Here is a 14116-nt window from a genome sequence, read left to right on the forward strand (position 1 = left end):
GACCAGAGCTTCAGCGCCGCCGGCGCCAACTCGTACAGCAGCTGGGACTTCGGGCTAGACCAGCAGGTACTACTCGTACCGGATGCGAACAAAGGTGCCCAAATCGTGATCAACTCTCGCGACGCCATGGAACACCCATGGCATTTACAGTACGGGGGCTCCCCCTTCCCTCCCCCTTTTGATGTCCTACCCAAATCAACTAACCAATAACACCAACAGCGGCCATACCTTCCAGGTAGTAGGCTGGGGCCAAGGCCTCTTCGGCAGCAGGCCCAGTGGCACGACCTGGAACCTCGCGAACCCGATGCGGCGGGACACCGTGACGGTGCCGGCCAACAGCCACATCGTCCTGCGCTTCCTGGCTGATAACCCGGGGATGTGGGCGCTGCACTGTCACGTGGCCTGGCATATGGAGGGTACGTGTAAAAAGCAGTGTCTTAGAACTTGTTTCGTTGCCCAATTAATTTCCCTTTCATTTTTGTTACTTCAAGACTAAAATCTCCAACCCACGTTTCTTACTAATGCCCATGTTCTTATAGGTGGTATGCTTGTATCGTTTGTAGAACGGCCAAGCGATCTTGTGTCATTGGTACGCAACATGGACTCGCAGACTCGGAGTCAGAGCATGCAATTTTGTGGAATGAAAGACGAAGGGAATAGGTAGTACATGTTTCCCGTAGTAGTGCGGACCACGCGAATGACTCTGTCGAATATATACTTGTGTCGATACCAGATGACTGCACTACTATGTAGGACTCTTCATGTCGTTATGCAGCTAAACGTAGGGAACACCAGTCACATGGTTGCCACTTGAACAGGAAACAGAAGGCAAGATAACAATAACGAGGTTATTTGGTTTTGAGAGGGGATGTCATATTAGGTTTGGGTCGTGGTACGCTCTATATACACTTGCTCAGCCATGAGCCGCCAAATCCAGATGCTTTCAATGCGTAATCGTCAAAACCATGTGGAAGTAAAATCTCTTCCGACTTCAGACAAAAAGCTTTTTTTCGTAATCTCTCAGAACGCCCCATCCAGCCGCAGTTTATCAACACAAGATCTCCATAGCAGAGGCCGGGGAATCGATAAGAGCGGCAATATATGAGTACAAGGTTTGATGTACAAAGGGGTATGAAGAAGAGATGGCCCCATGATCCCCGCCTCAAATGGTCGTGGTATTTAAACAAGTAAAGAAATAGTCGTTATCAAGCATTTACTGCTTCTTCTCATCCTCAGGCTTGGCCTCCGATGAACCAGCCTCGGAGCTGCCAGACTGCTCACCGCTCTCGGCGCGGGCCTTGTGCATCTTGTCGAAGAGGTTCAAGCTGGCGACCTGGAGCTCATCGGTCTTCTCCTTGATCTCGGCCGAGGTGGCGGTACCCTCGCCAGACTGGCTCTTGCTGACAAACTCGCGGAGAGAGTTGATCTTCTCGCGGATCGCGTCAGCCTCGGTCTTGTCGAGGCGGTCGGCGAACTCGTTGAGGGCCTTCTCGGTATCGTTCAGAACGCTGTCAGCGCGGTTGGCAGACTCAATGGCCGCCTTGCGCTCCTTGTCGGTCTCGGCGTACTTCTCGGAGTCCTCAACCATCTGCTCGATCTCAGAGTCGGACAGACCAGAGCCGGAAGCAATGGTGATAGACTGGTCCTTGTTGGTGCTCTTGTCCTTGGCGTGGACGTGGACGATGGAGTCGGCGTCAATGTCGAAGGTGACCTCGACTTGGGGAACACCACGGTGAGCCGGGGGAATGCCGACCAGCTGGAAGTTGCCGAGGAGCTTGTTGTCGCGGACGAGCTCACGCTCACCCTGGTAGACCTTGATCTCGACAGCAGTCTGGAAGTCGGCAGCAGTAGAGAAGGTCTGGGACTTCTTAGTGGGGATGGTGGTGTTACGGTTGATCAGGCGAGTGAAGACACCACCGAGGGTCTCGATACCCAGAGACAGAGGGGTAACGTCGAGAAGGAGCAGATCCTTGACTTCACCAGACAGGACAGCACCCTGGATGGCAGCACCGATGGCGACAGCCTCATCAGGGTTGACGGACTTGGCGGGGTCGCGGCCGAAGATGCTCTTAACCGACTCGGAAACCTTGGGCATACGGGTCATACCACCGACAAGGATGACTTCCTGGATGTCCTTGGCCTGGAGGCTGGCATCCTTGAGAGCCTTACGGACGGGCTCAATGGTGCGGGAGATGAGGGGGTCCATCATGCTCTCGAGCTGAGCACGGGTCATCTTGCTGTTGATGTGCTTAGGGCCGGAGGCATCAGCAGTGATGAAAGGCAAGCTGATATCGGTCTGGAGAGAGGAGGAAAGCTCAATCTTGGCCTTCTCGGCAGCCTCACGAATACGCTGGATAGCCATGCGGTCGTTGGACAGATCGATGCCAGACTCCTTCTTGAACTGCTGAACCAGATGACGGACGAGGAGGATATCGAAATCCTCACCACCCAAGTGGGTATCACCGTTGGTAGACTTAACCTCGAAGACACCGTTCTGGATCTCCAAAACCGAGATATCGAAGGTACCACCACCGAGATCGTAGACGGCGACAACGCGGTCGGCCTCCTTCTCCAGACCGTAAGCAAGGGCAGCAGCGGTAGGCTCGTTGACGACACGGAGGACGTTCAGGCCAGCAATTTGACCGGCATCCTTGGTAGCCTGACGTTGGGAGTCGTTGAAGTAGGCGGGGACAGTGACAACGGCGTTCTTAACGGGCTTGCTGAGGTAGGCCTCGGCAGTCTCCTTCATCTTGTTCAGGACAAAGCCACCAATCTGCGAAGGCGAGTACTTCTGGCCACGAGACTCGACCCAGGCATCGCCATTGGAGTGTTGAGTAATCTTGTAGGGAACCTCCTTGATATCTCTTTGAACCTCGACATCGGTGAACTTGCGACCAATTAATCGCTTGGTGGCAAAGAGTGTGTTCTCGGGGTTGACGACGGCCTGTCGCTTAGCAGCAACACCGACCAATCGCTCGCCATCCTGGGCAAAAGCCACTACGGATGGTGTTGTGCGGGCACCTTCAGAGTTCTCGATAATTCTGGGGACCTTGCCTTCCATGATGGCAACGGCAGAGTTTGTAGTGCCTGGCAGTCAAGCAGGTCAGCATGCGTCTGTGGGGGCGAGGTTGGAGGGGAATTGGCGACATACCCAGATCGATACCGATCACAGCACCCTGGACCTTTCCCTCTGTTGACTCATAGCGAGCGAAGCTGGAGCCCAGAGGCTTTCGCATGGGCGCAGCCCAGCGGGCAGCTGATGTGGTTGCCCGGGGAAGCTGTTGGTACGGGTCAGTATGGAGCAGGAATTGGGAGTCGAAATCAGGTCATGACGTGGGGGACTTACAGCTCTGGTGAAGCGCGCGGCGGACATCATCTTGTCGGCTGGCTGTGTGATTAAAATACAAAAAGAGGACTTATGGCGCAGAAGGGAGAATCAGAACAACCCTCGGCAGAAGGAAGGGAGGGGGAGGATTTAGATTACAGAGTGAGGGAGATTGGGGATGATGAGATAGATGAGGAAGAGTCGGGTTATGAACTTCTCTGGCGGAGGGAAGTTTTTCATGGGTTTAAAATTCTGAGCTCGCCCGCGGCAAGCTCTCAGCTTTTTTTTTTCCACTGCCTTCTGCGTCGCTTCCACCAGAGCGACATAAAATTGGGGCCGGGCCAGGCCCGCCTTACCGCTCTAGGCTTAGGCACGGAGCAAATCGGTAAAAGGCAGTTCTTGCCCCATAATCTCTGCTTCTAAGTTGACTGCAGGTGGCAGAACAGGCCAGTGAGCAAGCAGTAGACAGGCAAGGCCAGCAGTTAGTTAGTTGGACTTGCACCTGGCTGCTGGCCCCGGCTGGGCGCTGTGACTAACATGGACGCCTACGTAGGTCCTCTCGGGGGCAACATGTCCTCCGACCTCGCCGGTATCCCCGAACGCCTCTGCTTCAACTGCGAAAGAGGCGTGGTTGTTCATGAATCATACATCTCGGGTCCGGGTCTAGATCAAGAAGTAGGTGCCTGCATATCGTATTTAACGACAGATCGAGTATGTATGTAGTCTGCATCTGAGAAGGCAAGTAAGTACATATTATGTGTATCGAACATCGAATTGGACCAACCCAGGTCCTCTGAGAGGAGCGGGACACGCCCTCCCGGTTTATGGGTACCTAGGTAGGGAGGTAGGTAGGTACTTTCTCGCCATACCAGTCTGTCCACTTCTACTAGTCTAAAGGAACACCAATTGGACAGAGGGAGAAGAGAAAAAGAGAGTGTGTGTGAGAGAGATGGATGGCATGGCATGGCATGGCATGGCATCCCTTTCAATGCCCCCATGGGCCAACCAGGCGCAATCTGTACATCAACTGGGATTGCCCCCATTCCAGACAACTGGTAAGGGTATGTACCTACCTATTGTTTATTAGCCTCCCTCGCAGTCCGATTCGCGCATGTAGTATCCGCAAATGGCTCGGGGGCCCAAACGGGGACAGTCGACCTCCAATTGCCGTGCTTATCGCAAATGTGCTGCGCTTGTTCCGGTTGACTGTCTTGTCCTGGAGGGGGTGTAACGCAACGGGACAGATACATATGTCAGAATCTGTGTATGTTGCAAAATGTCATCAATGCAGTTGGGCCATCTGGAGGCACATGCTCACTTAATAAACTAACTCATTTCACGTTGATATGGGAACTGGGGACATCTTGGACTGTGTGGTTTTTGGTGGACCACTTTGCACGTCATAACTATGAGACCGTCCTAGCATTTTGATGTTGCTTCAACTCATTCAACTCCCTCGTGTTTTGCTCCAACCGATCTACATATGTACCCAGGCAAGACAACCCGGGCCATATCACCAGATTCTTCCTCAGTGAACATACACCTGTCGTCAATTGCCCATCGCCTACCCTCTCTATTGTTTCCATCTACCGATCCCGTCCATTTCTGCCACTCTCCCTGTCCCCACAGTCAGGCTGCAGCCCGATCAACGTCGTCCTGGGTCGCTTACCCGCGTTCCATTCAGCCCAGACCGTACAAGGTCGCCGTTGGGTGTACCTAGCTAGCATTGAGCGACCTTTGACGGACCTCTCAAAGCGCAGCGCAGCGCAGCACGCATACCACGCCACCTTCCTAACTCATCGAGTCCGAAAGCTTGCGCCGCTCGTCCTTTGTCCGGATCGCTCCCATCGCACGGCCCTGGAAAGCCTTTCTTTCGCCCCGACTCCAACTTCACCTGCTGAAGGCAACATCTGGTCTCTTGATAAATGCTTCAGTACTTGATTGATCTTTGCCATCAGTCGGCGTCATGCTCGTCCCGGACGAAGCGGCCAGGTTAGTCCCCGCCCTCCCTGCGACTGCCGTCTGATCGCGTTCCTATTGCCAGCTGAAGCCATATTCGCGTCCGGTTCGACTGACTGACAACCTCTGCAGCTGTTGGCCAACCGAGAATCTGATTCTCAAAAAGGGGCGCAAGCACTACCGCACCCAGATATCACCCATGTACGTACGCGCGACAGAACCGACAAGAAGGGCTGCCCCCGTAGGCTTCGGGGACGACTAACAGATCGGCATCCTCTAGACACTGGCAACTCCGATCCGTCATCAGCGCCGAAGGAAACGATGTGCTATATTACCCGACCGGAGTGATGAGTACACACATCATGCGCCTTGATACTCGAACACGAGAAACGGAAACCGTGAAGGTTCTCAACTTTCATCCCAGGTGTATGGTGGCCAAGAACGGCTGGATCTGTTGCGGCGGGGAGAACGGCGAATTCGCGATCATCCGGGACATCGGACAAACTGAGGGCCTCGAGGCCGGCAGCGCGAGCGTTCCCGGCGCAGAGGAGGCGGCATTGGCCAATGATTTCCGGTCGCATCTCAACCCGCACGAGTCTCCCCTCGGAGGTGACCCCTCCCTTACGCAGTTCAGCAGAGATATGTTCAATATGTTGGAGCGCCGGTTGAATGGCCCTACGAGATCGTGGACATACCTGAGCAAAAAATTCGGAACCGAACGTGTCAACTGCATCACTATATGGCAGCCGGCGAAGCCGACCGCAGCGCCGCCAGCAGCGCCGCCTCTGCCACGGACACAAAACTACGCAACACCCGTGGCGGTTCTCGCAAACAACGATAAGACCATCACCATTGTCGGCCTGCAGGACTGTGAATATCTGGACGAACTTGAGTATCCGGATTGTGTCAACCGTGGCGTTCTTTCCCCGACGGAACTCTGCTAGCTGCCATCAGCGATGATCCGTATCTCTACATCCACGTTCGCAAAGTTGTGAAGAGGGGCAAGCTAGGAGACTGTCCTGAGTGGAAGTTGTTACCGAGGATACGACTAAAGGATCAGAAGAAACAGAGCCCCAGCGACTGCCGGGGGAGCTTTGCGGTCTGCTTTTCTGCTTCGGGCCGCTATCTCGCGGTAGGCACGCAATACGGAACCATCTCAGTATTCAACGTTGCCGCCATTTTGGAGGCCAAAGTGGACCCTCTCATCACCTGGTTCTATTCTGCTCGTTTCCCGCAGGACAATGCAGCTGTCCGAGATATGGCTTTCTGTCCTGGGCCGTTTGACTTGTTGGCTTGGACGGAGCACAGGGGCCGAGTCGGGATTGCAGACGCCCGCACCAATTTCACCCAAAGACAGGTTATCGCTTTAGACACGCTCGAAGGGGTGGAGCACTTGCCTCTAAATGACAGGAGCACCATAGATCCCCGTCTTCTTGATCATCGTAGTGACCGCAACGCAACCAGTGGAGGCGGGAGCGCGTCTCATCTCTCCAATCTCCTAGGTCGGACTGGCTCACCTAGGCCACTTCCCAACCCGGAACCATCGGACACAGCCGACAGGCTAAACCACCCGTTTACTCAAGAGGAGACGGCCATCTTAGAGGCTGTTCAAAATGACCGGCGCCGCCGCGAGGCAAGAGAGGCGCGAGAGGCACGGGATCAACCGGGACAGCATGTTCAAAGAGGGAGTGCGGCCTGGCGGTCGACGGTCTGGGCCGAGCGTGTAAGTGCACCATCACCATCCAGTTCAATGACCCCGCCGCCTTCGAACCTTCGTCCAACGGACCGAGAGACCGAACAGACAGCCCTGCAAACTTATAGAGAAATTGCTCACATGCTGCGACAACAGCGAGAGACGCTCACCCGCATCCTTGAACGTGAACGCAGCACCCGAGAAGCTCGCGACCCGACCCGGTTGGTCGTTCCTCCGTCCATTTCCGACCAGCAGGACCGCGAGAGGCGTGCGCCTACGCCGCGTCGACGCGGATCGGTCATGCAGAGTCTGTCCCAGAACAACGACTCGGCGCCAACCGCATCCGCATCCGCATCCGCATCTAGGCCACAGGCGTCTTCTGGTGCCGACTTCGGCGTATCCCCCTCGCGGGACTCGCCTACGCCATGGGGTAGGCTTACGTCGGGCTGGGCGGACCTCGAGGCGCTCTACAACATTAGTGGGGGCGACGGCAATGCTGGAAATGACAGTACATCAAGAGCAGAAACGCTCAATCGAGCGCGGCGAGGAATACCGGTCATCAGCGATGTGTGGAACGACGACCTGTCGGGATTCGCGTCTCGGCAGAACTACCGGAGGCTCAACACGCGCGATCATCCTCAATACCCCGATGATACAGCGGGCCTTGCCTGGAGCGAGGACGGTCAGATTCTGTAAGTTGCAACCAAGTCGGATTCACGCGCCGAGACATGACTAACCCAAAGCTTTGCAGATGGGTGGCAACTGAAGACGGCGTCTATGAATTCCGCGTCAACCTGCAGGGGCGCAAGTACTTCCCCCACATAAGCCTTCGTTGATAGTAATGGTGTATATTTGGAGTCGAAAGCTGCGCGACTTGGCGTTTTGGGTGTTCATTCAGCATTCTGGTCCGGCGTTACGGTTGAGGAATTCTCGGGGTGGCAAAGATGGCAATTTTTTTCTGTTGACTGAGAAGGATACCATTGATTATTATTATTGGCCGGGCAGACGAGATTCCCGATGCACTGTTGCTACATTCCCATTCTAAAAGTCGGCCTTCTGCTTTTCATCAGGCTTCCTTTCCGCATCTTTGAGTGTACACAAGATGATTGATGCTGAGCTGGGCTGAGCTGAGCGTTCCTAAGAACAGCTGTTCTGTGATTGGTGATTCGACGGATCAGACGGTAGCGGTACATACATATTCTGTAGTCTAAGTATCTGTCTGATTATTTGTGGCATACCCAGTAGAGTGATTGGCTTTACTTGATATCTCGACGAGGTGGTGGTGGTGGGTGTGGTGGTTTTGGGCCGGTAGTCGATTCCACTATTAATGTTTCTCGACAGATTTAGTTTATGCGATGATGGACACTCGTGGATCCTCTTTACTATTTTTTCTTTCTTTTTTCACTTCTCACCTCGAGCATACTCGGTATATACAAGTATCTATTGAAGATGTTTGTAAGGGCTCTGGGCCGCCAAGGACTTTCAGCTTCTACCAAGAGCCGGTCTCGTCTGTTTTCGAGCACAGCCGCTGCTCGAGCCGATTTTACACATGTCGTGAGTTACTTCTTCCTGCCCCACTACAGAAGGACATACAAGGCACAATGATGCGATTGGAGAGCACCAAACTCCCATTCCACGCCGCTACCAATTGAGCATGCATGCCCTTTCGAGCAACACATGACTAACCCTCTGCGCAGGTGGTAGGCGGCGGAGTCATCGGCCTCGCCACGGCGCGGCACCTGGCCACCACACGGCCGGACGCGAGCACGCTGCTCCTGGAGCGGCACGCCCGGGTCGGCACCGAGACGTCGTCGCGCAACTCCGAGGTGATCCACGCCGGCATCTACTATGGCGCCGGCTCGCTCAAGACGCGCCTCTGCCTCCGCGGCAAGGAGCTCATGTACGACTACTGCGGGCGGCACGCGGTCCCGCACCGCCGCACCGGCAAGTGGATCGTCGCCCAGGACGAGGCCCAGCGCGAGATCCTCGAGGGCACCCACGCCTTCTGCCGCGACACCATCGGCGTGCCGACGCGCTGGGTGAGCGCCCGGGAGCAGGCCCGCGAGGAGCCCGCGGTCCGCGCCGCGGCGGGGGCCCTCGATAGCCCCACCAGCGGCATCGTCGACTCCCACGCCCTCATGGTCGCGCTGCAGGGCCACTTCGAGGACGCCGGCGGCGAGACGGCCCTCAACAGCGCCGTCGTGGCCGTCGAGCCCCTCGGCGGCAACGGCGCGGCCGGCTGGCGCCTGACGGTGCGCGACGCCGCGACGGGCGAGGAGTCGGCCATCGAGACCGAGACGCTCGTCAACTGCGCGGGCCTCGGCGCCGTCGACGTGCACAACCTGATCGCGCCGCCCGAGCGGCACATGCGGCTGTACTACGCCAAGGGAAACTACTTCTCCTACAGCGGCAGCGGCGCGCCCAAGGTGAACCGCCTCATCTACCCCGTCACCATGCCCGGCGCCGGCGGGCTCGGCACCCACCTGACGCTCGACATGGCGGGCCGGCTGCGCTTCGGGCCCGACGTCGAGTGGGTGGACGACCCGTCCCAGCTCGGCGTCAACGCGGCCCGGCTGCCCCAGGCCCTCGACGCCATCCGCGAGTACCTGCCCAGCGTCGACGGGTCGGCCCTGGTGCCGGACTACGCGGGCATCCGACCCAAGCTGGGCAAGGCGAGCGCCGTGGGCCAGGGTAAGGGCTTCATTGACTTCTACATCAAGAAGGAAGAAGGCTTCGAGGGCTGGGTCAACTTGCTGGGTATGGAGAGTCCTGGTCTGACCAGCTCCCTGGCGATTGCGGAGATGGTTGGTGGTTTGTTATATGGCAATCAGAAGAACGAATGAAGATTTCATGTATATGCATATCACTCATAGACAATATAAATTTGAATTCTCGGTACTACATTACATATTGCCCAATTTATTTCCTTGTATCAATCGAATTGGTTTTTTGTCTATCTGTCTAGCTCAATGGCTTCGGCTCTCGCAGCATTATATCTATCCGACGTACTCCTTCATGCCCTGTCTTGCTCTCGTCGTAGACTATTTCATCCACCTTCTTGAAACCCCACTTCTCGTACACCGGCGTAGCGTTCTCCAAGGCTTCCAGGTACGCCGTGATACCCTGCTGGTCCGCGAGATCCAGCATGGGCTTGAGCAATGCAGTAGAGAGCCCGCGGCCCTGGTAAGACGGGTGAACACACAACAGAGACAAGTCTAACGGCCCATTTTCGGTCAGCAAGTACACACGCACAGCGTTTTTACTCATATTGCTATTCTTGGGTGGGTTGGTTTGCGAACTGACTTAGCTTATGCTTGGAATCCCACTTGACGCCCGACGCCTTGACGGGCTCGAAGAAGCTCCTCCAGGCCTGCGCCGGCGCCCCGTTCGCCATTTCCGGGATGTCGACCCCCTCCGGGAGGCCGCTTTCGGCCGCGCTGTAGGTGCGGAACCCTTCCCTCAGGATCTCGTCCAGGGCCGCGGGCACTATCCAACGGGCAAACCCGGCGATCCGGCCCGTCTCGGCGTCGACTACCTTGAACTGCTGGTCCGTCGGGTCCTGGAACCGCGTGCGGAACCGCAGGTCCGACCACCGCGCCATGGCCTCGAGCGACGGGGGGCCAGAAGTAGCAGAAGCGGGTCCCCAGGAACGCGGCGCTGTAGACGTCCCACAGCTGCGGCACGTCGGCTGGCGTGCATCGCGCCAGGGTGAAGCGCGGGGCCAGCGAGGACAGGGGCTTGAAAGGGAGCGTCATGGTGGCGAGGGTTGAGGATATGCTGGAATTGCGTAGCGTGGAGGGAGTGATGGATGGGCGCGAAAGGCAAGATTGGTTCCTTGCTGAGGAGACAAGCAATGAAGCAATGAGCAGATATATAATAATAATAGTTACTTAACTTATGATAAAGTAGACCCATAAGTGAGACATGCTAGAACCAAACTGAGAGGGGCGTTCTAGTCACTTATAGGGCGTACGCTGCGCCTTTCCGGGCTGGCGGGCATGTATGTCTCCGGTTCTGGCCAGGGGTCCGGTACCGTGACTCATTAATACCCCAGATAGACCAAACCGGAGGGCCATCTTCGATGACTTTGGTTTTTCTTCCTTCTCTTGATTCATACCAGGTCCGATTTGCAAAAATAAAAGACTCGCATAAAGCAAATTGCCCTCAAAGATGCAAACTCAGAAGAGCTACCGTACCCAATGCCTTCGAAACTCAAGTCCAGCTTCCGATGTCTCATTTATCAGCATTCCAGCAAGGTGGCCCTTGAAAACCGGAAACCGTAGCACCAATGCAACATGATCCCTCTACAGCCTTCCTTACGGATTTCTTTCTTGATTATAGGTGCTTGTTTCTTGGTCAAAAGTACCCCCTGATTGGTGATTGTTAGTCACTGACTGCAATAGCTACGATTGGGAATAACTGGCGAGCAGATAGGCAGCGTGTTCGCTGGGCGATTGGCGAGTGCATTCAGCCACACGTCGTTGAGTACTCCGGGACCATGCAGAACAGCATACCTGTAGTGCTTTGGTCATCTCTATCTGGGATATCGTATGGCTTGAAGGCAGTCCCTGGGGACAAAGAGACGTCATGCTACACGACAGGTGGCCGATGCCTTTGTCCACAGCCCCTGGACAAAGAAGTTGCCACGGATTAACCAAAGACGTTATACAACGACGTCAGTCACATAATGACATTGTTTCTTGGTAATAAAGAATATGTTGAAAGCCCCAAGATACTGCGTATGGACAAAAGCTCTTTAGTATATATGAATTCCCCCCCGTCGTCGATCAAAGCCGTTCTCTCTCCCACATCCAACAGCAATCATAATCTTGGTCCTCTGATTACTTACCAGTCTCGACTCTTCTGAGCCTACCAATTTGCACAAACCGCAAACTCATTCGTTCACAATGGCTCCGGTAAAGCGAAGCTTTGATGATTCTTCGGCCTCGCCCGTTGAGGAGACCCAGCCTAGCAAGAAAAAGAAGCCTTGCCTCGACAAGTTCACTCAGACGGACGCCAAGGATCTCAAGAAGCATATAAAGAAGGATACCAAGAAGGACACAAAGAAGGACACAAAGAAGGACACAAAAATGCCCTCTACCAGTATCACTACCTCTGCCGTCTCTGGCGAGGGTAGCCCGGCAAAATCGTCCCCGGCGCCTGCTGCGAAGCAGGAGGCGAAGCCCGTGGCGGAGCCTACTTGCGGCGACAAGCGGAAGGCCGACGAGGTCGCCAGCGAACAGCCCGACAGCAAGCGGTCCCGCCCGTCATCCCCTGTACCAGAGACACCTTCGTCTCCCGCTCCTTCTGGCGAGGAGGAAAAGAAGAAGAAGAAGAAGAAGCGGCCCAACAAGAAGCGGAAGAACCGCAACCAGTTCACGTCTGCCGATGAGCCGCTGCTGCAGCAAGTGATCGACGGGACCGTCCCCGAGGGGACCAACGTTCCCGACCGCGTGCGCCGCGCCATCCCGGACGTGTCGCTGCGCATCATCCACAACGAGCGGGTCGGCGACCACCGCTGGGACGCGCAGGAGGAGCTCTCCTTCCAGCGCGGCGGCACCGAGGCCAAGAAGGTCGGCGACCGGCCCTTGCCCATCTACCACGCCATCGCCAGCGCCGCGTACAGCGACGAGCTGATCGAGCGCATGATGAAGGACTACATGGCGGTCCACAAGAGCGCCGTCGACGGCATCTGGGGCAAGCGCGCGCACGGCAAGACCTACCCGCCGCCGCTCTGGTGGGCCATCATCCACGGCCGGCTCGAGGTGGTCCGCCGGCTGCTCAAGCTCGGGGCCCGGCCCGACAAGGTGCGCTTCGGCAACCTGGAGCACCTCCAGGGCCGGGAGCCCTTCACCTCGCCCTGCAAGTGGGAGCACGTCGGCCACGAGCGCTGCTCGCCGCCCCGCGCCCGCTGGTGCTGCGACATGTACAACTACCTCGCCTGGAGCATCGACCGGCTGCTGGAGAGCCGCCCCGCCGGCGCGCACGCCGACTTCGACGCCCGCATGGACGAGGTCGAGTGTTGCATGATGTGGGTGCAGGGGACCCGGTCCGACTGGATGCCGGCCTACGACAGCAGCGGCACCGCGGGCCGGACCTTCTTCGTCGAGCCGCTGATCAACGCGGGCTTCTTCAAGCTGCTGCGCCGCTTCGAGGTCCGCGACGGCATGAGCGCCGTCAACGCCCGCAAGCTGCTGGACCACTTCGTCCGGGACGTCGCCTGGTCCCGCAAGACCGCCGACGTCCTGTGCTGGTTCCGGAAGCTGCCGCCCGGCCGCAGCGTCCGCACCGAGTCGCGCGACTTCCAGGCCATGCTGGAGCAGTTCGCCGTCCGGCTGGCCGACCTGCGGCCCGGCGACGAGCTGGTCCAGGGCGAGTTCGGCCTCGCCGACGCCTACGCGCGCGTCGACGCCATCCTCGCCGCCTGGGAGGCCCGCATCCCGCGCCTCTTCGAGCTCGACGAGTTCTCGGCCGCCGCCTCGTTCCAGACGTACCGCGGCTGGGCGGCGGAGCTGGTCGCCGTCGACGGCGCCTTTTGGAAGTGGCTGGCCCAGTTCGCCCAGTTCGCCCCCGAGAAGCTCCTTTCGCTTCGGAAGAATGCGAATGCGATCATGCACTGGCAAAAGTTGGTCACGGAGTGGGCCGAGGCGCAGACGCCTCTCGACACCAAAAAGGAGGATGCCACGACGGACGAACAAAAGACTGGCGACGACACCAAAGACGCCGCGACAGGCGACGCCCCAGCCTCCTGAGCGGTCGGTTTGAACCACTCCGCTCCCTATCGCGTCTACTAGCTGCACTCTGATGTAGTGATTTGTTTCTAGCTATGCGTCTGTTTCCACTTGTTTCACTGTTTTTGCGTGTTAGTTGCTGGATATAGGGATCTGTGTCCTTGCTCAAGTCAGCGAGTATATATAGCATCCCAATATTGAAATCTAAATAAATATAAAAAGCCATCACCCAACGGGCATTCCCTATGTATAGACCGAGTGACCACTGTAGGTAGGTATGTACGCTTTCTGAAAGAAATACATGTCACGGTTCACTTGCTACCACTTGCCCGTTCAAATCAAGTATGATTTAGACACTCGAAGTGATTAGAAACTATATACTAAAATATTCCCCCTTTGCCTCAAGGC

General features: G+C 56.5%; 5 protein-coding genes across 5 annotated transcripts; 3 read left to right on the plus strand and 2 right to left on the minus strand.

Annotated features, from left to right (window-relative positions):
* Positions 1–1213: 1213 nt before the first annotated feature.
* On the minus strand, positions 1214–3376 carry PG997_007647 (uncharacterized protein; the record flags this gene model as incomplete). The annotated part of the gene is made up of 3 exons (XM_066811962.1): positions 1214–3087; positions 3152–3278; positions 3347–3376. The coding sequence occupies 3 exons, from the start codon at positions 3374–3376 to the stop codon at positions 1214–1216; spliced, it is 2031 nt and encodes a 676-aa protein (XP_066667304.1).
* Positions 3377–5291: 1915 nt separating this feature from the next.
* On the plus strand, positions 5292–7813 carry PG997_007648 (uncharacterized protein; the record flags this gene model as incomplete). The annotated part of the gene is made up of 5 exons (XM_066811963.1): positions 5292–5317; positions 5417–5485; positions 5550–6176; positions 6239–7669; positions 7729–7813. 5 exons carry the CDS (start codon positions 5292–5294, stop codon positions 7811–7813), a joined length of 2238 nt encoding a protein of 745 aa, XP_066667305.1.
* Positions 7814–8426: 613 nt separating this feature from the next.
* Positions 8427–9820, plus strand: PG997_007649 (uncharacterized protein; the record flags this gene model as incomplete). The annotated part of the gene is made up of 2 exons (XM_066811964.1): positions 8427–8531; positions 8675–9820. The coding sequence occupies 2 exons, from the start codon at positions 8427–8429 to the stop codon at positions 9818–9820; spliced, it is 1251 nt and encodes a 416-aa protein (XP_066667306.1).
* A 118-nt stretch (positions 9821–9938) lies between these two features.
* On the minus strand, positions 9939–10732 carry PG997_007650 (uncharacterized protein; the record flags this gene model as incomplete). Its single annotated transcript, XM_066811965.1, has 3 exons — positions 9939–10192; positions 10281–10581; positions 10643–10732. 3 exons carry the CDS (start codon positions 10730–10732, stop codon positions 9939–9941), a joined length of 645 nt encoding a protein of 214 aa, XP_066667307.1.
* Positions 10733–11884: 1152 nt separating this feature from the next.
* On the plus strand, positions 11885–13729 carry PG997_007651 (uncharacterized protein; the record flags this gene model as incomplete). Its single annotated transcript, XM_066811966.1, has 1 exon — positions 11885–13729. The coding sequence occupies one exon, from the start codon at positions 11885–11887 to the stop codon at positions 13727–13729; it is 1845 nt and encodes a 614-aa protein (XP_066667308.1).
* Positions 13730–14116: the final 387 nt, after the last annotated feature.

This window comes from Apiospora hydei (assembly GCF_038363865.1).
Source record: "Apiospora hydei strain CBS 114990 chromosome Unknown utg000006l_segment0_segment0, whole genome shotgun sequence".
Classification (NCBI taxonomy): Eukaryota; Fungi; Ascomycota; class Sordariomycetes; order Amphisphaeriales; family Apiosporaceae; genus Apiospora; species Apiospora hydei.